Source organism: Cynara cardunculus, assembly GCF_001531365.2.
Source record: "Cynara cardunculus var. scolymus isolate 2C chromosome LG 4, CcrdV1, whole genome shotgun sequence".
NCBI classification, from domain to species: domain Eukaryota; kingdom Viridiplantae; phylum Streptophyta; class Magnoliopsida; order Asterales; family Asteraceae; genus Cynara; species Cynara cardunculus.
Genome location: NC_037531.1, coordinates 11,133,964 through 11,160,162, shown reverse-complemented (window position 1 = coordinate 11,160,162; position 26,199 = coordinate 11,133,964). Strand labels below are relative to the sequence as shown.

General features: G+C 35.9%; 3 protein-coding genes across 4 annotated transcripts; 1 reads left to right on the top strand and 2 right to left on the bottom strand.

Moving 5' to 3' along the window:
• Nucleotides 1-124: 124 nt before the first annotated feature.
• On the top strand, nucleotides 125-3,199 carry LOC112511664 (2,3-bisphosphoglycerate-dependent phosphoglycerate mutase-like). Its single transcript, XM_025117370.1, has 8 exons — nucleotides 125-277; nucleotides 1,035-1,312; nucleotides 1,480-1,703; nucleotides 1,989-2,107; nucleotides 2,211-2,367; nucleotides 2,560-2,661; nucleotides 2,739-2,858; nucleotides 2,978-3,199. The coding sequence occupies exons 2-8, from the start codon at nucleotides 1,036-1,038 to the stop codon at nucleotides 3,026-3,028; spliced, it is 1,050 nt and encodes a 349-aa protein (XP_024973138.1). The 5' UTR covers nucleotides 125-277; nucleotide 1,035; the 3' UTR covers nucleotides 3,029-3,199.
• Nucleotides 3,200-3,597: 398 nt separating this feature from the next.
• LOC112511331 (phosphatidylinositol transfer protein 3-like) lies at nucleotides 3,598-8,078 on the bottom strand. The gene is made up of 6 exons (XM_025116914.1): nucleotides 7,901-8,078; nucleotides 6,404-6,485; nucleotides 6,092-6,298; nucleotides 5,216-5,314; nucleotides 4,630-4,872; nucleotides 3,598-4,177 (listed from the first exon to the last, which is right to left on the bottom strand). The coding sequence occupies exons 2-6, from the start codon at nucleotides 6,467-6,469 to the stop codon at nucleotides 3,773-3,775; spliced, it is 1,020 nt and encodes a 339-aa protein (XP_024972682.1). The 5' UTR covers nucleotides 6,470-6,485; nucleotides 7,901-8,078; the 3' UTR covers nucleotides 3,598-3,772.
• A 3,249-nt stretch (nucleotides 8,079-11,327) lies between these two features.
• Nucleotides 11,328-22,885, bottom strand: LOC112511076 (helicase sen1). Of its 2 annotated transcripts, XR_003069061.1 has the most exons (9): nucleotides 22,781-22,885; nucleotides 20,413-21,889; nucleotides 16,801-16,989; nucleotides 16,141-16,236; nucleotides 15,573-15,729; nucleotides 15,341-15,473; nucleotides 13,457-15,226; nucleotides 12,644-13,361; nucleotides 11,328-11,468 (listed from the first exon to the last, which is right to left on the bottom strand). XR_003069061.1 is itself a non-coding variant. In XM_025116480.1 (8 exons), the coding sequence occupies exons 2-8, from the start codon at nucleotides 21,710-21,712 to the stop codon at nucleotides 12,930-12,932; spliced, it is 4,077 nt and encodes a 1,358-aa protein (XP_024972248.1). In that variant the 5' UTR covers nucleotides 21,713-21,889; nucleotides 22,781-22,885; the 3' UTR covers nucleotides 12,364-12,929. The 2 variants fall into 2 exon arrangements, 1 of the variants encoding a protein (XP_024972248.1); XM_025116480.1 differs by lacking the exon at nucleotides 11,328-11,468 and having other exon boundaries at nucleotides 12,364-13,361.
• Between the last annotated feature and the right edge of the window lie 3,314 nt (nucleotides 22,886-26,199).

The following is a 26,199-nucleotide window of genomic DNA, read 5'->3' as shown; positions in this document are numbered from 1 at the left end:
CCCCTCCCCTACCTACCAACCTACTTCTTCCAAACTGCTCATAAACAGATTTTGCTGTCTCTTTCATCCCCATTTTTTCCGTTCAAGAATTTAGAACCCTTTTCAAGAAGCCTCCATTTATTCTGACCAAACCAAAATCAAACACATTCGCTCTCTCTGTATTCATCACCTTATTCTCTGTCAACTTTTTCGTTTTCCCTTTTCAGGGAACCTCTCCCTGCATCGATTTCATTGCCAAACCCCCGAATCATTCTGTTTCTTTGCTTTGTAAGTAAATGTAAGATCTCCTCTTCTTAACCAACCTAATTTTTGCTCCAAATTATTCGATTTCTCTGCACCTTTATTCTCTTAAAGTTTTACTTTATTTCTCGAAGTCGTTTTGATCTTGGTGGGTTTCTTTTAGGTTCTTCCCCCTATCATCCGATTCCTTCAATACCCATTTTGCTAGAAATCGTATTTGAAGTCCTGTTAATGTTTGTTGGCTGTTTGTAAATTGTCTACTTGTTGTTGGGATTTCTATGTTAACTTATAATTGGATCTGCTTATGTATTTTGTCTCGATTGCTCCCTCGCGTTGCATTTCACTTTTCTGTCAAACCTAACAATTTCAAGATTCAAAATATATGAATCTTGTTGCAGATTTATGACCACCATTACTGTTTAGTGGTGGTTGTTATTATGTTTAATATAGTTCGATAGGTTTTCTTGAAAAAGATTAAACCCCATATTAGTTTTGAAGTTGTAAATTTGATTCCCAAAGTCAAACTGTAGCTGTTCTTTTATTAAAGATGGGAGAAAGGGTTTCAGTGTCTAGTTTTGATGAGAATAATTGATCTGAATCAAATGATCTGCAATCTTTTAAGCATACTTTTATGTGTTGGGAGAAAGGGTTTCTTTGTTCCCAGAGTTTCTTTGTCTTTGCCCCTTTTTTGCAGTTTTCTTGATATGAAACTCAATAAATATGATCACAAATCAATGGAAATTTGGTTAATCTTTATGTGTATTAGAAGCTAATACTTGATTCTTGATTTCCAGAATGGCTGCAACTACATTTCACCAAGTCATTGGGACCCTCCAGTCTCATGGGTATATATGTAATTCTACCCTTCATCAGGAATTTGGAAACACTTCTATGAGGTCGATGACAAGAGGTTTTAGAGTTGAAATTAGACCATTGAAAAGAGAACGTTATTGCTCTAGAAATAAAAGCTGTGGATCAGTTCAAGCTTCATCTTCTTCTTATCAGATTTCAGCCCAGGATCCGATTTCAACCACATCAAATGGCACCTTCAAGGACCCTTCTAAGAATTCAAGTATGATAACTTGCTTTTAAATTTGATAAGATGATAAGAAATTACCCAATGACTAAATGTAGACAATGGTCGATTGGGCAAGAAAAACAGTAGGAGAATCTTGAAAGTTTGAAAGAATTTTCATATTTTTCTTGGTGACCATTTTCAAAATGTGGTTCGTATTTCAGGTGAAGCTGCTTTGATATTGATTAGGCATGGCGAGTCTCTTTGGAATGAGAAGAATCTATTCACCGGTTGTGTGGACGTGCCATTGACGAAGAAGGGCGTGGAGGAAGCTGTTGAAGCTGGTAAGAGGATATGCAATATACCCATTGACATGATATATACTTCTGCCTTGATTCGTGCACAGATGACTGCTATGCTTGCCATGACTCAACATCGTCGCAAGAAGGTACCCTGATAACCATGCATGAATATTTTGTATATGAATATATAAACAGATAAGAATATAGAGTATATTCATATATGAATAAACACAGAGACATAAGAATGTAGTGTATATTCATATATGAATACTTCTGTCACGTTGTCTGAACTTTAACAATCTGATAACCAATGCATAGTCTTGAAGGGTTTAGTCACCATGATTCAGTTTCCTCAACAATGTCGTCGCTATGCTTTTGGTTCTTGTTGGATTTCAATTCTAACGAGATAAAATTCATCAACTGGTATGCAGGTGCCTATTGTCATGCATGATGAAAATGAACAAGCAAAGGCATGGAGTCAAATTTTCAGTGAAGAAACTAAAAAGCAGTGTATACCCGTCGTTACAGCTTGGCAACTAAATGAAAGAATGTAAGTATTACATCTCTAAACTCGAGTTTTGGGTCATTTTCATGCTTACAAAATTCTAGTTTGGCCTTTTAAGGTTCTTAGACTTCCATTTTTTCTTCTTCAGGTATGGGGAACTACAAGGCTTAAATAAGAAGGAAACCGCAGATAAATACGGTAAAGAACAAGTTCACAAGTGGCGACGTAGTTATGACATACCTCCACCAAATGGCGAAAGTTTGGAAATGTGTGCTGAAAGAGCCGTTGCATACTTCAAAGAACAAGTATGGACACAGTTTTAATCCGTATTTCTGTCGTTTTCTACTAGTTGTAACTTTTGACTTCAACTAATTCTTGTGGGCTACTTTAGAGCAACTGATATGGCTACTTTTTCTGGCCAAAAAGCCATTGGTTCGAGCCATGGTGCACCTAAAAGATTGTTGAACAATTGGATCTGACTATTGGAAGTGTTTCAGATTGAACCTCAACTCCGAGCAGGAAAGAATGTAATGATCGCTGCACATGGGAATTCCTTGAGGTCTATCATCATGTATCTCGACAAACTCACTTCCCAAGAGGTGAGATCCCGACCATTTGTTCTATTTGTTTGTTTCGTTTTATCGGTTCTTGAAAACCGTATGCTTTATAATGTTAGGTTATAAGCTTGGAACTATCAACGGGGATACCTATGCTTTACATAGCCAGTGAGGAAAAATACATCAGAAGAGGAAGCCCGGCAGCCCCTACTGAGGCAGGCGTCTATGCTTATACTAAGGTGAACATATTTTCCTCCATTACTTCGTTCATTCCCAATATATCCCATTCGACTAATAACCATATTCTAAATGAGGTGGGCATTCGGATTTATGTACGTTTATTTGGTCTTGGTTGCAGAATTTGGCTCAATACAGGCAGAAGTTAGATGAGATGTGGAATGATGCCTAAATTTCTTGCGAGGAGCGCGTATTCTTGACGGGTCAGTATGTGTACATTTTGCTTTCTAGTAAAGAGAATGTTGAACCCAAAAGTAGCGAAGGGAGTGTTGTTAGATACACATTTTTTTGAATCTTGAACCCAAATTTTGTACTGTGTAGAAGATGATATAGTGATTGAGGTTTCTAAAATGATCCCATTCTTGATGCAATAATCCAACATACAGTTTGAATCACTTTCACTGCTCCGTATCTCTTTATCCGTGGGGCTGTTCATCCCATTCTTCGGGGTCGTTAAATGTGAAACCATAAATATTCGAAACTTCGGGCATTTGGGGCTAACTTTTTAGGGTTAATTTGTTTAAACTGTTAGTAATTTGGGAATCACTCTTTAGGTTTACTGACAATTAAAGATCTTCTGTTTTAGTGACTTAAAACTGCCTAAAACTTGGCAGGTATGTTTCTAAGAACTTGTGAAGTTTCTTTCGGAATTGGGATCGAACCATTACGATTTCGATTGCATTTGCAATCTGTCATTTATTCCATTTCGATCGTTGGCTGTTTGTCGTCGCACTTGTTTGGTAGCCTTTTAACACTTCATTAACTCAACAAACAAAACTTTGATCCAAGAACAAAATTAAACCGAAATATTAGCAAAAAATCATGAAGAAATAGACTTCAATGGTGTCGGGTTAGCGAAATACGGAAGTTTCGAATCAAAAAAACAAGAAAAACAAAACCAAAATCGGTTTCGTTACTAAGCCTCAATCCGGGCACCTCTTCCGCCACCATCAGCTGCTGCAATCTTTTGAGCCTCCGCCAATATCGCCTCCTCGTTGATCTCTGTTGGCGTTTTCTTCTCGCCATCTGAATCCGAGTCCGTATTTGCGATGCTGAAATCCAAGGAGACTGTGGAGGCCCGACCCGATGTTGTGCCGGAGCTGCTTGCTCCTTTGTAGAGAGCAAGTCTTTTTGCATCATCTTCTTTCATTCTGTCGGCGTATATCTTGAGGTCGAATTTTGCTTCGTTTTTCCCGCCAAATGCGGACTCGAGTTTGTCCATGTAAAACAAGCTCTCCATCACGTTCTTTGTGTTTGCATCGTCTGCATATACAAACTTCACTTTGTTTGCGGTTTTGGGCTCGAGAAAAGGCTTCACAACCTACAATAAGACGATCCCAAAAGTCAAAATTACAATCTGTAATACTAGATAACTGATAAACTAGTCACGTTTGATAAAAACCAGCTGATAAAATACATGAAAATGTATATGACCTAAAAGGACATGATAGAACAATTAATTGAACAAATATAAAGGGCATAATTGGAAAATGATGGAAAAAAAACCCTTGGAGCTTATTGAAACACTACTTGAAGTAGCTTTTTAGAAAACTAGCTTATCATATGGCAAACCTAACAGGGTTTTTCCAATAAGCTCGGTTATGCTCGCCAAACACGGCCTAAAAGACCAAAGGGTCATTGGGCCAACAAATCGAGGATCCAAACCTCAACAAAGGTGAGGAGTGTGCTCGAGAATTTTCCGTATATAAATATTATATACTTACAAAAAACATGGCCTTAAAGTAGAGGTTTGACCTGAAAAGTCAAATGTACCTTCCAGAAGGGTTCGAAGAATTTGGGCGGATCGTAAAGTATTGCTAGGCCGAGCCTCTCGGGATAATGGTCTTGCAAGATATGAGCGGTTTCCTTTGTGGATTTGATGGATATATTCGACATACTGAAGCCGTGAAAATCGATCAACCAAACCATTTGTTCTTGTTCTGGTGGCAAATTCAATATGGCGTTCTCCATACAATATACCAAATATTTGATTTGTGCTCGCGTTGACTTCGAGTTCTGCAGTTACATATCATGAAAAGTGTGTGTATCGAACACAAGTCAAACAACTAAAAACTTCATTCATTCATCAACTGAACCGTCCTTAGAGGCTATTTGGTTGTTTTTCCATTAACGTCTGTATGGATTAAGCTAAATTGTTGTGCTGAACAAACTGTTTAAACGACAAAAATGACCATTCTACCCTTGCTCCATTACTAGTTTTCAGGACCCGATTGGCCTAATCATCTTTGATTTACGTTTTTATTTCATAAAGTAGGATCATTAACGATTCTTAAAACAAATATGAACGTAGAAAACTTAACGTAGTCATGTAGGGCAAGCGGAAAATGTGAGATGAAACCTGGCATCTAGGTCTCATAACAAGTACGGTCCTCCCATGCTTGTCCATAAAACTTGATCGGTAGATTTTCCCCGTCTCTGCCTCGGCCGCAATATGTTCCTACATCATATAAATAAAATAATTCAAAGGGTTTGCACATAATCCGTCATGGTATCAGAGCTGACGTCTACCACCACCTAGGGACTCCACACACTCTCTCGCCTCAGTTCACTACAACAAAATCGACTTTATAGGATGTCAAATATGTCTAAATATTCTAATAGATTGCTTTATAGAACCAAACAACTGTACGCACTATATAATGGTGTTATAGTAGGATGTTTCGGGACATTTTCCTATTAGCTTTTTTATGACAATTTCAATAAATGTCCTACGAACACATTTTTTTACAGGACATTTATTTTTATAAGACATTTTTCCAAATAATACCATATAAAAAAGGTGGATGCTTTATTTCAAAACTATTCTAAAAAAACTCCCAAAAACATCTTATCAACTTATTGTAACACTTTTACATGTTAAGTCATGAAAAGCAATTTATTAGGACATGTAGACATATTTAACATCCTATAAAGCCGATATTGTTTTAGTGGCTCGACGAAGCTGGAGTCCCACATCGGCTAGACATGGTCCATCAAGCCTGTATATACGTAGGAACCTCATTTTCTCTACAATCGCTCTAGAAAAGATTAGAAGGGGTTCCGCATAACCTTGCACACGTTTAAATAGCTTTTCAACATGCCAATCGACATAATAACCTCTAGCGATTATTCTAGCCGTAGCATCAAACATATATAACGGATTTGTAGCTAAAAACGCGAAAAATTTAGAAATGTAAAGAAGAGGTACAAAAAAAAGATGATAACGGAAGTTTACCCAACGAATCTCTTCGGGTTTATAGTTCATCCTCCATACTAAGGATGCTTCAAGCATTTTTTCCGCCTTCTTAATGTTCCAATTCCGGGCTCTTAGATATCTCGAAATCGATTCATCAGAGCAAAAACGAGTATACTCATCTCCAAGACGTTGTTTGATCTTCTCAATCGACTTGTGCTTCTCAATTGCCTTTCGCACCTCACTAATCTAAAATAATAGCATATTCATGAAACCTTTATGGTTTCTTCGTATCTAACTGTATCGTAACTTAAAGCGCTTGAAACGATGAAACTTTATGGATCGAAAACGTACCAACTTTGGTTGATCTTGCAGGGTCACGGAGACATTCGAGTTTGTTTTCCTCAATTGTGGGTTCATAGCTTTATAAGAGGTTCTGTATTTTAAGAATCAGAAGAAATATTTAACCGAAGTCAAAGTCAAAGTCAAACACATCTATTTTCGACTTCGAATTTGATGGGTATTTTTTAAAAATTAGAGCAAACCTTAGCATAGCTAAATTCAAATTGATCAAAACAAATGACTACAAAATGGTTGATATCAAATTTATGACTGGATCCATATCAATTTTGATTTTGAAAGCAATAGGTTTGACCTAAAAAGTCAAACCAGATCTTTCTTTTCTGTTACAGTAACACTAAACCTTTCTCTTCAAAGAATGAGAAAGAAGGCAATTGGTAGAATTCAAGGACAATCATGCAAGACTAAAAAGTCAACATTTTTTTATCGAATTCAAATAATCCCACGTGATTATATACGCTCTCGGGCCAAGAACGATTCAAATTCATTTGGTATATGGACAGGACCGGGCCGGATGAACGAGAGTGAGGTAAGCCGGTTAAGACATGGGTAGTTTAGTAGTTTACCAATCTAAAAAAAAATGCATTTTTGTCCTATGAGTCAAGTACCGTCTTGTCTCAGTCTAATGCCCCACCAAACATGTAAAACAAGTTTTTGTACTGTTTCTGTTCCGTCTTGCGTACAGAACGCACCAAGAACAATTCAAATGCGTAGAAAGGGAGTACGTACAATTCAAGAACAATCACGCGTTGATGGTAATTTAAAGTCTTGTTTTATCGAATTCAGATAACCAACATAAGTTCAAGCAATTAAAGGTTCAATATGGTTCAAGAACATTCATGCATTGACCGAAAAGTCAACATTTTTTTCATCAAATTCTAATGAATACGTAAGTATAAGCAACTATATAAGCAATCCATCCAAGAACATCAATTCATGTATGGTTCAAGAACAATCATGCATTGACTCAAAAAGTCAACATTTAAATCCAGACAAGCAACTAAAACACATCATAGGTTCAGTACAGTCAAGAACAATCATATGATTATTCAAAAAATAAGCTTTTTTTCCATCAAATTCAGATAACCCACATCAGTATAAGGAACTAAACACACAATTTACCCTCAAAAATTAAAAATTGAAATAAAAAAGACTGCAATCAGTATATGGTTCAAGAACAATCATGCACTGACTCAAAAAAGTCAAACTTTTTTTTCATGAAATTAGGGTAAATTGGATCAAGAACAATTCAAATTCCAGAAAGAAGAAAAGGGAAATCAGTAATTGGTATCGAATCAAATCCAATCGAATCCAACTAACACATAAACTGATTCTACAACTGGGGTTTGTTTTCTGAAACCATTTTCTCCAACCATAAATTTATCATATAATAATCCAGAATTGTATCTGTATCTGTATCTGTATCTGAATGAAAAACGAAATTAGCAAAGTAAACAAGATTGGTTGATGGATGAGATTAAAAACGATTACCTTTTTCTTGTGGGGTTGTAAGAACGAGGAAGATCTGAAAGAAGATGAAACCAATCATCAAGAAAAGACAATCGATTAGATTAAAGGGTGTGGATGGGTTCTTTGTTTTTGTTGGTGTCGATCGATGGAGGAAGCCATGTGTCAAAAAACAGGGTGATTGTGATCGTAATTGTGATTGTGATGATGGTGATGATGATGATGATGGTGATGATGAAAGCTCAAAAGTGGATGGATGGATGGTTTGTTGGACAAGGTCAATTTGGACGTCTCAGAAACAGGAACTTAGTAGGATCTTGGTATTACTTTGTCAGTTTGAATTAAAATTCCTTAGTATGATTGGTTTTATCTTTAGCTTTAAAGGTTAAAAGTATCAGGTGGTCTCAAGTTTAAATCCAAGAAGGAATAAAAATCCCCTTTGGCCATGGAGGTTCAAATGCGATAACTCCGGAATATCTGCAAAGCAGGTGGTCGGTCTGGGATTAGTCGGCTCGCATAGCGGGTTGGATATCCAGATTAATAAAAAAAAATACATTTTATTCAAATGTTTATTAAACAAAACAAGTAAATTACGTAAATCGTTCATGTGGTTTACTGAAACACGGAATTGCCACTCGGGTTTTGAATTTACACCAGAGTCCCTGTCGTTTTCAGTAGCTTATACTCGTAGGTTCTGACATTAACGGTGTTAAAGCTATCAGACTTAAAGAGCCCCTCATATGAGGGCATTTTGGTCATTTTGAGAGTTGGGTTTTCTTTAGTTTTTATTTTTAAATGGTTTACATACTTATACGATGATATTTTATAAAAAAAAATGCAAAATGACTAGAACGTGAGGTTGTGAGGGATACTTAACGGATGAACAACGCCTGTTAAAGACAGAGATGATGAGTGTAAACAAATGGAAACATGAGTGATGTTTCGGAAAATCACATGGACTATTTATGTAATTTACTCTTAGTAAATTGTTTAGGTTGTGTGGTAAAAAACGGTTGGCAAAACTCGAAAGATAATCGTTGAGCAAAAAGTTCAAGGCATCTCGATATGTTCGGATTTTTATAGTAGACTAACAAATCAGATTATACAGATATCTAGTTCTATTTTGTACAACAATCGGGGGTAAAGAATTGGATTTCCATTTGCTTTCAATAAAAATGATTTCAGTGGTTCCCTGCTCATGATCCGATCGCATAATGATGTGACATTTCATTTTTTCCATTTGAATTTGATGATGTGATTTCAGGGTGAGCGATGTTGTTGGTTGTAAAGGGTTTGAATGATGTAGAGTTTGAAAACGATAAAACTGATTTATGTTTTTTTTTTTTACTTTAAAACATTACTTACCAGTTCCATGTAGCCTTTTTCAAGAAAAAGAAGGCAGGTAAAGTTTTGATGGTTTGTTTATTTAAAGAAAATATTCAAGGAGTTAATCTTTTAAAATGAGAAATTTCAGTGGTCTATTTATTAAATAACACGTAGTAATAACGTTAAATATTTATTTAGTCACAAAAAATAACACACAAAGTCTAATCTATAATAATTTAAAGCATTTTCTTAAAAATTATTATTTATTATCTTTAATTTCTTTTAATATTTTAATTTCTTTCTGTATTCATTAATGTTCGTTAAAATTTTGATCATCATATTCAACAAATACATTTTTTATGTCTCCGTCAGTACTACAGTCACCAGTTGCTATTGTGATCACCATCAGTCGAATTTTTTGTATTTATATTTAATAGAGTGAATGATACTGTTGGTTTCTATTTTGACTTTTTTTATTCTTAAAATTTATTAAATATACCACTAGTCCATTACGTGTTTCACGTAACAAAAACGTTCCTTGAGTTAACACATTTAAAAGGACATTTCATTAGTGGTATTAACCCAAGGGACGTTCGTTATGTGAAACACAAACTAGGGATCACTAGTAGTACACTTAACGAATTTTAGGGATCAAAACTAGAAAAAATCAAAGTGTAGGGACCAATGGAGTAATTCACTCTATTTAAAATTTTTGTAACCCCTCGAAATAATTAAAGTAGATTGGCGGGTAAAAGAATTTTGAAAAGTTTTGTTGTTTTAATATGACACGCTAGTTTAGAAATTTATTAAGCGTGTTCTCTCTGGTTTTTGTTCCACCTAAAAATCATATATAACATTACTAAATCATATGTGTATGTATTTTCAAAGTCACATACAACTCATTTTTGATCCGTGTAGATCACGTAACTGGTTTGGTCTGAAAATGCTATCTACGTAACCCATATTTAATCAATTTCATGTATTCAGGTTTTAATATCATATACAAGTTACTAGCATGTTTTTTTTTACTCCTAAACACATTTAGTTCATGTTTAAAGGATGTATCATGCATTAAAATACTAGAGTTGCCAATAGGAATGGCAACGGGCCGGGTATTAGTATCCCTGTCCCCGTAACCGTCCCGATCCCCGTCGGGGATCTTATCGTGTCCCCGTGGTTTTCCTGATCCTCGTTGGGGAACCCGTTAAGGGTATAAAAAGAATCACCGTTGGTTATAACTGAACCCGAAACCGATCTAAAAAAATTACAATATGCTAATTTTCACAATTAAAAGTAAATTACAAGTTTAAATGTCTCAAACATAATCGAACCAATTACAAACAATATATTATAATATAATATAGAACTAAACAGAAATTCAAAATCATACAACTAAAATCACGATTTTAAACAAATAAACTAGACTTTTTCGTGAACATTATTTGGGTTGTTTAGGTAAAGTGGATAAAAGTCTTTTAAATTTGAATGTTACTATTTTCTTTTAATATGATTATATATATATATATATATATATATATATATATATATATATATATATATATATTTATATATACACACACATATTGCGCTGGGCCGGGCCGGTGATCATCGTCCCCGTCCCCGTTAAAATCCTCGAATTTATCCCCGATCCCGCCCCATCCCCGATAAGACGTCCCCGATAAGACGTCCCCGAACTTGGCCCGAAAGTTTCGGTTTTCACTTTTCACCGTTGGTTTCAGGTTTTTTTGCCATCCCTAGTTGCCAATTTCTCATCAATTATGTGGCCTAAGTGACCTTTAAAAAAAAAAAAAAAAAACACTCCCTTATAATTGTAGATTTAACAAAATATCTTGTTCTTATAAGAACAAAGATAAAAATGACATTAAAATTCAAAAGATTCCTATACGAGAACAAGGATCAAATTGAGGTCATGTTTGTTATTGGTTGAATTGCCTTTATAGACCATATAACTTATCCGGTCAGCCATAACCAACTCTTCGGTTGTGGCTTAGTTTGAAAGTAAATGACTTATACAGTAAGCTATGAATGAGATGTTGTCTAGATTAAAACAATATTTTGGTCTAGATATCCTTCTCAATTAAACACACCTTCATCGCATCAAAAGCTCAAAACTCGTATTCAATCCAACACCATCGCCTCAAATCTCTCCATCCAACGCCGTCGTAAATCTTTCTCAGACCAAGAATCGAGGTGATGGCGGGCAAAGATCGAAGTAAACCCCTTGCTTTGCTCTTCCGCATCACACCTACAGACGAACCGGAGCCCTTGACAGAATTTTTTTTATTTAATTTTTCGAACGGATGAATCAGAGAAGCAACACACCTCCAAGAACAACTCATGGAAAGGCCTACCTATTGATTTGTGGTTATTTTTATTTAGGGTTCATATATTTGGGTTTCATTTGATTTGCTGGTATGGATGCTTTGACGTAATAAGATTAATCTATGAAGTTGTTGTTTCATGATTTGTTTACAAAGCTGAAATAATCAATTTTAATCAATCGAAATGCTTATTCAACACAGCAACCGAACAACATTTATCTAATATCATACATACAACATTATCAATACAAACATTTTATCCATACATGAATTCATGGAAAACCAACCGAACAGTCGGTCCCTTTCATAGGTTGTGAACTCAAGATGCAAAGAAATCCAAGTACAGAAGAGGTTTATTTATAACAAGATGTTTCTGTTTACCAAGCCGCCCTTACCGGTCCATGATGTTGATCTGGTAAGCTAAGAGAGGGACTCAAACTCGGCCAGTGATTAGTATTAACCCAGCCCTCATTCTTGTCCAGTTAGCCTTTACCGAATTTGTGTCGGTAAACATCTTCAAAATGCAGAATGCACCAAAACTCAACTTTATGAGGTTTGAACACTTGCCAAATCCAACACCCCAAGATTCTTCTGAAGCAAGATATCCCTTGTGTTCATATCCAATAATTTCAAAACCCATTGGTTTTCCAATCACAAAAAGCCCACAACATCAATAATGTAATCACAAAAAGTGTCTTTTTAAGTTGATAAATATTATTTCCAAAGTAAAAAACATGTACAACAAGGCCACCATCACACCCCCAAAGTTCACAAATTCAGTAAAGTTGTTTCCCTTAACCCATCAACACCACCCTTTCTGTACAAAATCTTGACTTGACTAACAATTGTTCAAGGTAGATACTACTATATGAATCCATCCACATAACAAACCCTATATCTTTGTATTCATTCATCATTCCCTTCCTTCCTATACCCACATCTGTTTTTACCCCATTTCAACACTCAATAAGTTTAAAGAAAAGCATGCAATCCATGGATGCAAACCCTCAAGGATCCATGGTGTCTACATGATCATGCAATTTCTCATACAAGTTAAATATCATGGACTACATGGAATAAAGGGAGAGAGATTGCTCACCTGCATACTCCGGTGACGAATTAAGGGTTGATTTTGCATGGCCCAGATGCACTTTCTGGGGATCAAACTGTTAGCACAGAGTCAATCATCCACACTTGGAACCAGTTTCTTTCACAAATTCCCATTTCTGGCTCATTTCAAGAGTTTTAAGCAACTCCACTCTTTCGGGTCACTCTAAAAGATGGACGGACCTCACTGTTTCGAGCTTTAGATACGCCCAGAGTCAAATTTTGTTCAATTTTCATGAACCCACAAGAAAAAAACTCGACAACCAGAAAAACTGGAATCATGGGTCTCTTTTTCCTGTAACCGGAGTTGAATTTGGTCTCTTTTGAATGCCATGTTGCCAGGCATCTCTTGAACGATCACCAGACTGATCAAAATCATCAAGAGAATTATTCTCCGTTGGTGGCTTGAAAGGGCGGTAATTCCCATTTCTTGGAGCAAAAGATGAGTTTGTTTTCTCGTCGTCTTCTGATGGTGTTCCTGACCTAGACTCCATGTGGTCATATGATCTGTGTCTTAATCCAGGTCTCTTCAAACCCCTCATGTTAGAAAACCTTGCTTGTGGTGGACCATAGACTGGTGGTGACACCTTTGGTGCCAAGAAATCTTTAGGAAGCGAGTCCATGTCCATATAACACTCCCTCGTCTTTGCATCAGCGATTAGTGCAGCCCAATCGTCCGACTGAACCAAAGTACTCGCATTCCCCATCACCTATAACAGACGTCGAGAGTAATATGGAAGTTCATGAGTTGGTAAATACAAAAAAAGAAGTCAACGAGAAAGAAAAAAGGGTAAGAAATTAATACCCAAAGTGCCCTTTTTGCACGTGTGAGAGCAACATTCATCCGGCGAATATCAGCAACAAAGCCCACACCATGGTTCGAAGCACGCACACAAGACATAATGATGACATCACGCTCTTGGCCTTGGAAAGCATCAACAGTATTGACATAAAGATCCTTTCCTTCTTCGGATTTCAAAACTTCCTCAAACTCTCGTTGAATACATTTCAATTGCAGCTTATACGGCGTTATTATGCCCACAGAAACTTTCGCTATACCCAAAGACTTGACACTTTTCTGAAGATGTTGATATAAACGAAGACAAAACTGGGCTTCGTGTATATTCTGATAAGAGACAGACCCACCCCGATGCGACTCTCGTCCATGTGTAATATCATAAAAGATGTAAGGTCTTAGCAAAGGATCCTTGTAGTATACCTCATCGGCCAAATTCATGACACTTTCACTATCGGTGAGGCGTCCTTGATAGAAGTATCGAGAAGGAAATTCTCGTATTTGAGGATGCATTCGATACTGCACAGAAAGCAACATTGTTGGGCAGCCCGCTTGTTGAAATCTTTCAAAAAGACTTCTACTGTAGAGTAAGGTTCCGGCAGCTTTGCTAATAACAGTTGCTGGAAGTTGCTGTGGGTCCCCCACAAGAACGCACCGGGCTGCACCAAGAGCAAGAGGAGGAAGCACTCCTACTTCACTAGCTTGGGCTGCTTCATCGATGACAACCATATCAAACCCGTGGGTGAGACGTGAGAAAAGTTTGCGACCACTACTTGAGACGGTAGTGAAAACAACCTCAGCCTCGTTGGCAAAACTGGCTTCTAGACTAGCACGAGCTTCCTCCAAGTTAAAGTTCCCTCCGCTACGGAACCTGCCTTCTAAAATGAAAAGGCGAGACATTTCGACTAGAACTTTGTCCCTGTTCTCAACCACGGCTGCAAGATTTTGCAATAACGAATCTCGGCTCTGGTCCCGAGCCACTAGAACTTCCGGGTCCACCCCAACAGATCCTTGGGACCGACCCGTGAAAGCTGCAACATTAAGTTCTCTCTGAAGGGATGCTATTTGCTGAGACAACTGAGCTTCACGGCCTCTTAACTGATGCATCCACCCGTAAACTTCATCTCGGCTCTTCATTAAAAGCTGCTCCGTTCTTCGCTCAACCGACACCGCCTGAGCTGCCCTTGTTTGCGTATCAACCCCGACTCGAGCCACATCGGGACGGTAAACCTTCATCTCACCGTCAATGAACCCACGGTCAAGAACACGGGTAAGCAGCTCATCGGTTGCAGCATTTGAAGGAGCACAAACAAGCATTCTTGGCTTCGGGCAGAGCTTATGAAGAGTTCGAAAAAGGTTCTGATCCATGTTTTGGAGAACCTCATCAATGGACCCAATAGGGGCGCTTTCGGAAGAAAGACTCTCGGTTGCTTGTTTGTAGCTTTCAGGAGCGAGTTTTTTAAGCAATGCAGTATAGTAATGCTGATACTGAACAAGATGAATAACATTCAGCATTCCCCAWACTGTATGAGTCTTTCCTGTTCCAGGTGGGCCTTGGACTAGGGTAAAGGGCCAAGGTTCTTGCCTCTTTGTCAACCCATTAGTTGTACCAGCAGCAGTATGCGTTGCTGCCCAGTGGATTGCTGACAACTGCGGTCCATTGAAGGTTTTGTGCAGATAATCAACAAAGTTTGGTGTAAAACAATCGGGCATTGCAGGTGCCTGTTCTTCATATTTGGGGAAGAGCTCTGGGCTCGGTTGAAGAATCGCCGTTTGCATCTACAGAAAGGCATCAAAATGATCACTTGTTAGTGCAAGCACAATGAAAGATTATTTCCTATTGTTTCTTCATTGATGAATGAAGACATTTGACACTGAAGTTGCAGGGTTCACCTGTGAATTGAGTCTGCGAAATGCATGCAATGCAATATATTCTCTCTGAGTTGTAGCAAGAGAGCCAAGAACAGTAAGAAACCAGATTCCCTTGGGGTGTAGTTTCCTTAGAATATGGTCATCATCGACCTTGCTGTAATTAGCGACCAGAGGAAATTCTCGATTAGCATACTGGCCATGAAAACAAGCAAGGAAGAAAGAAAATATATAAAAATTACATGTATCAACAGACCTGCTAGAATCATATGAATCCCCGACATAGAAGTGAAGGATTGCCCCTGTAGGATCACGAGTATCTATTGGTATGTGCCGCCTAACAGTGCCAGCCACACGTCCACTGATCTCTGCCTCCTCCCCAGTAATTGAACTGTTGTTTCTCTTTGATATGACTGTTTAATAGAAACAGGACTTTTCTTTTATTAGATTAACCATTGTAGGTAGAGGTTGGTCATTATTTAGTCTGTGGTTCAGTCATCAAGAAACCAAAAATCAAGTCTTTCTAATTTACCATTCAATGATGCTTATCTATTGGGACACTTGTCATTCTAGAGCTGCTCATGAAGAAATTCCTATACACTAGTAATAAAAATTTAAACATATGCATCCCTTCATTTAGTTTGTGGTTCAGTCGTCAAGAAACCAAAAACCAACCCACCAATTACGAAGGGAAAAAAAATCAAGTCTCCCTAATTTTCAAACATTCGGTTTGCCCTTGTGAATGTTTCCGGTTCTTTTGTTTTCCCATATATATAGCTTGATAAAAGTTTTTTTGGTTACCAGATTTAAGATTGTAAGCAAACCTGTTCCAGGTCTGGGGGTTGAAAGAACTGCCACATCACCCTCCTTGAAATTCCATCTGCATTCATTTGCAGGTAGAAGTATCACATCATACCAACCTGTAAACACACATGAAATTAAGTAAAAGCAGTACCATAAAATAAAAGATTAAAGAGAATATATGATCCAGATGAAAAAAGCCACTGCTTGAGTCTAGCACACTAAGCATAGGTCAATGGAAAAGATACAACTAGCAAAAAATACAAAGTTGCTCTTTTGCACAAGACAGTGCAATCACGCTTGGCTAGTTGCTAACACTCAAAGCTTTTACATTTTCCAACCATACAATGGCTATTAAATAGTCATTAACACCTAGAATCTGAAATAAGTTGTGGGAATAACACTTCCACACCATCAAGCAAAGTATGCTTTAAATTCAGAAGTCTAGACGATCAATAGGATGTGCTCAAGTTATCTGAAGAGATTTGAGGTCTTACTTTTTAGAAAATTTAATGAAGATGGGTCCCATTGACTTAACATGAATAGAAATGAAGATGAGACATACAAATTGGAGAATGAAAGAAAACCATATAGACGAATGACATCTGAAGTTGCCTTATTACTTATTAGGCATCAACATATAAATATTTAGAATAACTTATAAACAAGATGAGATGTAATACCTCTTTCTCTTCTCTCAACACTTCTTATACGGACCATTGCATGCAAATCTCTAGAAGCCGTTTCGGTTAGTTCCTCCCAGGTACTGTAGAGCTGTGCCCGACACTCCTCAAAAAGCAAAGGCTCAAATACTCTAATGTATTCTTCTACTGATTCAAAGCTTCCAGGAACACACTGAAGCTCTGCCTCCTCTGAATGTCCAAAATTTGTGGTCGTTTTATTACACGAGAAATATAAATCCATAAAATAAATGCAAATTTGTAAAAACCAATAGATGAAGGATACCACTCACTATAGTAAGGCCGACAAATTGTTACTCTTTCATCATGAAGTTACAATTTAAATAGTAATCTACTTGTAATAGTTAAGCTAAACCTTCATTAACAAGAAAATGGAAATTCATATCCTAATTTTTTCCTGCAAGGCAAAAGAAGCCATTACTATTTACTGCATTTACAAGAAAATGGAAATATAGATTGTCCCTGATCCATGCAATGCGAATCGTATTGTAAAATTCAACATATATTGCAAAAGATGATTATTAATATTCCAAACAAGTTATGGAAGTGGATAGTTTCTTAAATGTAATGTAACAGCAATGCACATTCTAGTTATCTAACACCCAGAAGCCAAAAGGGTCACTAACCACCATTCTATGTTCTCAATCTTATGATTTGAAGATTTCATTTTTATATTTATTTTTTTCCTCTTGATGACAAATGCATCCATAAGGCCTTGTTGGAATCTTCTCAAAATTTTAAGTTATTTATCCTTATTGCAATCACCTATCCTTCCAAATCAAGTTCATCATGATTTGCAAATCATGTATCTTTAGTGTTATGAAGTAGATTCACATTCAGCTCAGATATTAAGAGAGGTGGAAAAGCAAGAAACTTAGTATTATAAAGCTATCGCATGTAGTAGTACCATATATGAACGTTACATATGAACAGAATCTAGGACATGATGGTGCCAGACAATACCCTACCAGTTCAGGAGGTTGCATATTAACTGCCCCTATTGAACCTAACTATTAATACTGGATAAGAAGGCAAAGAATCACTTTTTGCCAGTGTGCCCTTGAGGTTTTTTCCCCTTGTTTTCATCAATCAAATTTATGCACCAACTATTGCAGCATCATCATCTTGAGGTTTTTACCGGTTGACTGCTTTTTGTAGTCTCCAATCAAGATGCTGACTAAGCTGATTTACCCTAAAAATCATTTTTTGCTAAAATGCATACAAGACAAAAAGTGGGTTTAAGAAGAATATAGATAAACAGCAAATCTCTACACTCTCTCCATATATAAATATATAAGAAATAGCACAATCAGAGGTGCAGTTACATTTTCCTTCACCACATGTAGGACACACAACAAAGATCTTGGTAGGTGAAGATAGTTTGTGCCAACAAAATAGAAGAGCATAAGTTTGTTTTTAGGGTCTTCTTTACTTCTGGATACTGGGGGTTAGACTGATCTGAGCACCACTAACAATGATGCAAAATTAGGCAGTAAATGACCTCTACTTCCTCTCCATCAGTCTCAAGCACCCTCTATTTGTCTGCATCAGCATCTCAGTGAGATGTCCCCACAAAAGAAAAAATATCCCCTCCTACCTGGCTAATTTGGGCATGGGTTGGCTGGTGGTGTGCTAGGTTTGATGGATTGGCGTGTAGTTGGTGTTTCATGTTGTGGTAGGATTCAGGTGCTGGTATGTGTGGAGGTAGATTTAAGGTGGTAGCGATGCCGCAACTGGTTAAGGCAATTGCGGTGGTCCAAATATGTGACGTGGTGCGTTGCAGTGTATATGAATGAAGCTACGGGGAGTCAGGTTTGAGACTTTTGAGTTTTGGTGGATGTAATGATGTTGGTCATATTGATGTGAAATAGGATGCAGAGGTGCTTCCGTCCTTTATAAGTTCAGTTCATCAGGGGTGCAGTAACATGCACACAAGGTACCAATTTGATTGTATCCTGAACTGTTGATGATGGATAGAATCAGATAAGGAAACGGAGGGATGGATGAAATTTCAAATTATTAAGTTAGAAATTAGGGCAAAAACTAGAAGTAAATATACTGTTTGTGCCGAGAGAGAGTAATGAGAGGAGGTAAACCCAACAATTTCCCCCCTAAAAGAACAGGTCCTTGTACCATATATGTATTGTGTGCTTATAGTGTTTCCTTGGAAATTGGTATGTGGGGGAAGGGGAGGAAATGAAATGACGAATAAAAGAAGGTAGAAGATAAAACTTAAATGTAGGACAAAAAGTTGAAGAAGAAAGAACACTTGAGTCTCCATGTCAATCAAAAATGGACTTTCAAAATTTGGAGTTTTACCTCCATGCCAGCTATCTCTTATTGAGGACTGCCCACAGTGACAAACACCAAAACATTAAAAAAAAACATTATGACATGGTGATCAATAGTGCCAGTTCGACCTGATAAGCAACACTTGCTCTGAAAAGATAATAAAGCCTCAAAGATCGGATATAAATGCAAGTTATATTCCAATTTCTGAGTAAACAGAATGATCAGGGTACAAATATAATTGTGTCCGATAATATTCCAAGATCCACCCTTGATCTCTTTAGATGTCATGTCAATAAAGGATGAAGGAACCCAGGAGTGGGAGAAGAAAGAGGTTTGACTATAATTCCTAATTTTTCATAAATAACTTATAGATAATTTGATCTGCTTGACAACATAAAGTCTTCCCCATGATCATTTCAATATCTGCTTTCTTATGCTAGTCGGGAACTCTGCAATGGCCAAATATGAAACAAGGACAACAACGAAAGTTCCTTACAAAAAGAGCCACTTCAATATGGAAGGCTTCATAGCATGTCTTCTATGCGTTTGATCAATTTGAATGTAATGAGAAAATAACATGAAAAATAGTTTCCATCCATGCTCTCCTCTGCCAGCTCATTCCAATTCAGGAGTGAAAGATAGTCATCAAGTTACCAAAAGGATGACATTTTTATTCTTAGAACATGATTTTCTTTCACAAGTCGACTAGACATGGCTAAATTATCACTATTCCCATTAAAGAGAAGAATTATGCACAATTTTTTTCAAGCCCTTATCTGCAGTCCTACAGAACACAGAATTAATAGTAAAGCCTAAGAAGCGATGCAAAAAATCCTAATTTATTGAAGAATGAGTTGGTGGATAGTATCTAGATATAGTCAATTTATGCAATAATTTGTCTTCTGGACCTACAATCCAAAAGGAAGTATGGATCCATCAATCTTGTCTGAAGCACATACGGATAAATAATAAGTAAAGTTGTTACATCCACAAACGATTTGCCATCGGGTTTTAATTTCATTAAATAATATAAAGTATAAGATATCTAGTAAACAAGAGCTCCAGAATATAAAGAATATTTTAGGGGCAGGTTTGTTGACCCCTAGGCTCATAGTAGTTGTAACGTTGGATCAATTACTGCACTCACATCAAATAACCAATGACACTAACATGAAGAAGAGGTGGTAATAATAATCACATTTAGCAAATAATAGCAACAAAGAAATAAAAAAAGTATGCCATCATAAAGTTGCACAATCAGTATGGTCAGAATTAAGTATGAACTCTTAGTACGTTTCAGACCTGGATGCTGCCAGAACTTCTCATTAGTCACCTCACGAAGAAGCCGTTCCACTGATGTATCCTGATACTGGGGGGTAGTGATAGTTAATGGCTTCTTTGAAGGAAGCTTTTTACCTCCTGCTTTGGGATCACTAGAATTCTGATTAACTAGAGCAGTCTTTCTACCAGGTAATTGTGCATTCTTTGTCTGCCTTGAATCTGTTGTTTGCTTCAATATACTCTGCCTATGATTGGGAAGTGGTTTATCCTCTGCAGCAAGATCTATACCACTAATTGACCTTTTCGGACGAGCTACAGGTCCTGAATTGATGTCACCATTATTACACTCAGATCTTGGATCACCAGACTCCAAGTAACTGCTGCTTTCATTGCAAGACTGATCAACCTGCTTTGCATCTCTCATCATTGGTGGCTGAATCTGCTTATCTCCGCTGCGCTCTGTAGAGGCAGATAGTGGACGCGACTCTTTCACAATACGAGTCGTGACAGGTGGTGGAAAGTTCTGCCTTCTAGGAGTAGAGGTTTTAATGGTTCCCACTTGTTTAACATCTTCCAAATTAAGAAACATTGTCTGCCTACTACGCTTTTTCCCCAACATTGCTTCCTTTTGTTGGTCAAATTTAGGACGCTTTCCAGGGTTATTCGCAAGCTTTAAAGCATGAATTGCTTCAGCACCTCTAATGTCTCTTTGTTTTGGAGCCATCGTAGAATCTTCTTGACTATCCATGGCAATATCACCTTCTGAATTACGACTACCACTACTCTTCCTATCAATTGAATCAGCATCGACTCCTAAAGACGCATGGTTACTATTTTCATCCTTCACATCATAAACATTAGAAGAGGTATTTACCACAGCCGCCACATCAGAATCCCTTTGATCCATTAAAGCAGCCATTGCTTTCACCTGTGACTTATCATCATGGGCAGAAGTCGACTTGTCAGGCACACTACTGCTTTTGTTAGCATCAGCAGAGCCCTCTGCATCAGACCATTCACCTTCTTCTTTTTCAATGACAGAGCCAATATCAATTTCCCTCTTCTGGTCTTCACTAACTTCAGGTGCCTGTGATCCTTTGGATCGAACGAAAGGCTGAAAGCCCGAAACAGAAGATGCATGAGAAAATGCATTGTTGTTTATTATTCTACGAGGACTATTTGATGTTGTAAATAAATCCGAAGTATGGGTTGTTGATGGAACTGCCCTTTGGGGCTGGAAGCAGAAGACACCATCACTCTCCTCATCCTCCTCCGCAGCAGGTTCATTGAGATCAAATAATGGTTTTCCTTTAGAACTCATTACTCATATACATAAATAGATATGTATGTATATACTTATCTTTGTGAAAGATCCACCTCTACTTACAGTTCTTCCAGAACAAAATGGCACACATCATGTTCCCAATACCGCAGGAAAAAGAAGACAAAATTACCTAAGACCGTTGAAGTGTTGGAATAAATGCTAACACTAAAGGTCCTGCACATAAATTCAAGAAGTGACTACATATTAGATAAAATGCAAGCAATCGGAGATTTACAAGCTATAAAAAACCGAATTAAATAGCAATGAGTAACATCTTCAATCCTCTCGTCAGCAAAATGAAATCCCCCCTCCCCTTTGAAGACCAAAGGTGAAGCAGAACATCAACACTACAAATGCTTATATATGAACATCCTCATAAATAGCCCATACACGTACCAACCCTATTACACATTTTGAAAAAAGAAAGACAATGCAATTAAATGAAAGTCATAATCTGAATTAACACCTAACAGAAAGCAACAAATAGAACAACTGGAACACAAACAACAACATATGCATAAAATGGAACAACAAAGAATCTCTGCCTAATCTCTCCAATTAACCATTTACACTCATACAAATATATGATAATTCTCAATGGGGCTTTATAAGCTACACAACAAGTACCCTAAACAAATGAGGATATGGCCAAATTCAGATAAGTCAAACCCATAACCTAGCCTAACTCATACGAACCCAATGTCCCAAAAAAAATCCGATTCTCAAGATCCAACCATCACATTCATCTGGGGCATACCTCATACCATGTCAGAAACCAAACGATCGTAGCACACTCAATCATCAGATTAATGAACATTGTGAATTAGATTTTCACAATCAAAAAAATGTTAAGATGAAAAGGGTTGATTAATTCAATTGAACCCTCGACCCCAAAACCTATATACCAGACATGTATGTATACAAAACCTAAAAAATGAAGATCCCTAAAGACAAATCAAATTAGCAAAAGGGGGGAAGAATCGATGTCCGATGAAGCATATATCGTTGTAGAAATACCTAGTTAATCAATTAATTCATTAAAATATATGGTAGATACGCACGCACCTGGGTGATTGATTGTTTGTGTGCTTATTTGCTGATTCAAATCCAGTAGAGCAAAAGTAGGAGTGAGGAGAGAGAATTCACAAAGGAAAACTGGTCCGTGAATTAGATGTGTATTGGAAGAGAAGGCTGAGTGAGGGTTTTATAGGGCAATGGTGGGGGTAGGGCGTGATGGAGAGGGTGGGTGGGTGGACAGGCAGATGGAGGGTTTGCTTCAGGATCCGGGTTCGGATTCGGGTCCAGATCCGACTCATATATCTTCAATTTCAACCTTCTTTTTTCAGCACATGTTAAAAGATAACTATAAGATTTTAATATTTTATTTTATTTGTTTTTTTAATATTATAATATGATATTATGTGTTCTTAATAAAAGGATAATATTTTTATGTATAAATAAAATATAAATTTAAATATTTCATAAAAAATTAAAAAAAATATATCGATATTAGTATCAATTTAACCATCTAAGAGTTCACATTTTCTGTATAATTTCTTAATTCAATTTTTATTATTATTTAATTTAGATTTAATTACCAAGTAATTTATTTTCAGTTTAGTGATATAATTTTTTATAACGATTAATTAAATGTTCTGATAATACTCAATAATGATCTTAATTATATTTTAAATTTTTTATATTTAAAATGAGATATTTATCATATATTTTTATTATGTTTATCTACAGTTAGTTACATGAATTTAAAATAGAACTTTAGTAAGTTGTACTTACGCATAATTTACTTGTAATCTTGAATCTAAGTAATATGCATAGTAAACAGTACTTAATGCATAAAAAATGATTTTAAGAGTTTTTTGTTAGATGTTTTATAATATAGTATAGATAAATCTCATGTGTTTCATTTTTTTATCTTTTTTCTAAATTATATTTTTTTTTATTGTTTATGGATTGTTTTTTAAATTTGTTTATACTAATTTATTGTTTCTGTTCTAATCATTATTTAAAGTTGATTACATTTATTCAGTATGATCGGTTTGAAAATATCAGCTAGTTCTTCATCTAATCGAAATAACTGGCTAATTGCTGAATTGAACAATTTGGTTTCAAAAGCTAGCATGCTGCTCTTTTGTGATAAAATCAGATAAGTGGTTTAAGGGGAAAAAAATGTTTTAAGATTTATATTAAACTGATGTTGTATACGTTTTTTATTCTTTTGCATAATCTATTTAATTTATTTATTTAAAATTCTACTTTTACCATATTTGTGATTTAATTTTTTAATTGAAAATTGTATTTTCTATTTAATGCATTTTAAAAATATTGTATTTAATTTTTATTTAAATAATATCTTTTTATTTAAGGCAATATTTTAAAAAATTACAATTTGATTAACAATTATTTTTTTTCAATTTTTTATTCATAATCACATGTGATTTAAAGCGTGAAAAACATTGATTCAAATTAAAACTTAAAAAAGAAAACATAATCACATGTGATGTGTAGCATAAAACATTTAACATTTATGAGATCACATATACTTCAAAACGTAATTCAGAATTACAAACATCGCATGTAATGTTTAGGTAACTTACATTTCTTTTCCACGTAAAATTACTAATTATTATGATCAATAGCACATATGATAATATGATGAAAATTAGTGATTCTTTTTTGGAAAAATACGTCGATGAATTGTAGACATCACATGTGATTTTTCACAAAAATTGTAAAAGAAGTATTGAATAAATTAGTGAATTAAAATAAATATTTTCAAATGAAAAACTAAATCATACTTATTTTAAATGTCGTACTAAATAAATAATCATGTTTAAGTCACAAAAATTGCAAAAAAAATCGTAAATAGTTACATTCATTAAATGCTTAAATAACCTTTACCTTTTATTGAATTTGCTTATAATAACAGTTATCACTCATGTATTCAAGTAGCACCCTTCAAGGTTCTATACGACTGAAAGTGTAGAAACTTTTATGTTGGAACGAAGTGGGAGAGAAAACAATTAGTCGGACCGAAAATTGTTCAGTTAATGGTAAATAAGATTGATCAGATTCATGAACTGTTAAAGATAGCTCATCATCGACAGAAAAGCTACACCGACAAACGTCGTAAACCGATTCCAGGTTGGGGATAGTGTGATATTGGAATGTCGTCATAGAAAGGTATCATTTGTTTCGATAAAGAGGTAAACTGAGTTTGAGATATATCGGACCGTTTGCGATCAATGATCAAGTTGGTGAGGTAGCTTACATGTTGAAATCTTCCAAAAGAGTTAAGTGGTATTCGCAGTATTTCATATGTCCAATTTGATAAAGTCTTTAGTTGATTTTGAAGAGGTATACCATTTCCAGAAGTTCATATGGATGAGAAACTACATTTCATCAAAGAGCCGGAAGCTATTACTGATTACAAGGTCAAAAGGTTGAGAACTAAATAGATCGGTTTAGTTAAGGTACAGTGGCATTTTCATAAGGATCAAGAAGCTACCTGAAAATCGGAATCAGATATGTGATCGAAATACCTTGTTGCATTTAAGTCTAATTTTGATCTTTTAAGTTTTTGTCAAGTTAAGATTTTAAATATCTGGAAACTCATCATCTCCATCTTGTTCCTTAAACTTCGGTTTCGATTTCAAGTTCTTGTGATGAAGGAGTTATACCCATTGATTTCGTTAATCCATTTCTCTTGAGTTAATTTATGTTAAAAGGTTGAGTTTTAAAATTTTAAAATCCGGTTTTATCTAGAAATCAAACATTTTTTCAGTATGGTTTAGATTTTTGCGTTTGCAAGTCGAGTCGAGGCAAGGGGAAAGGAGGTGATACTGTGAACCACACGACCTAAGTCGTGTAGGTCATTATAGTGACGATTTTTACGTTTTTCATGCATGTTGTTTTGAGACCAAAAGATGATTCTTAATTATATTTTTGGGATGTTTGATGCTGGTTTTAGTTGTTGTTGTCAAAGATTGAAATATGGGATTTAATCGGAAAAAAGGTCAAAACAATGGCTTGCGCAACATTCATCATGAATATTTTTATATATTAACGTGTATACAACAACTTTTCATCAATTCATACATCAGTATGATATTTGTCATATATACATATTTTCATTGTAACATTCATCATGAATATACATACTATTAGTCATGAATATGTATGCATGATTACGTGTATACAATAATTTTCTAGTAGTTATATTTGTATGATATTTATCATAAATATTAATTTTCAACATAATATTCATCATGCATATACATATTATTTATCATGAATATACTACAGTTTCAACTTTACATATTTTAATTTTTTTTTTCTTTATACGATTCTCGATTGATCTAGATGAGTTCCCCATTTGTCTTGATAGATTTTCCGATCCATCTCGATAAAAAGTTAAAAGTGGTAGGTTATGGTTTTACACAAACAAACACACAATAAATTAATTA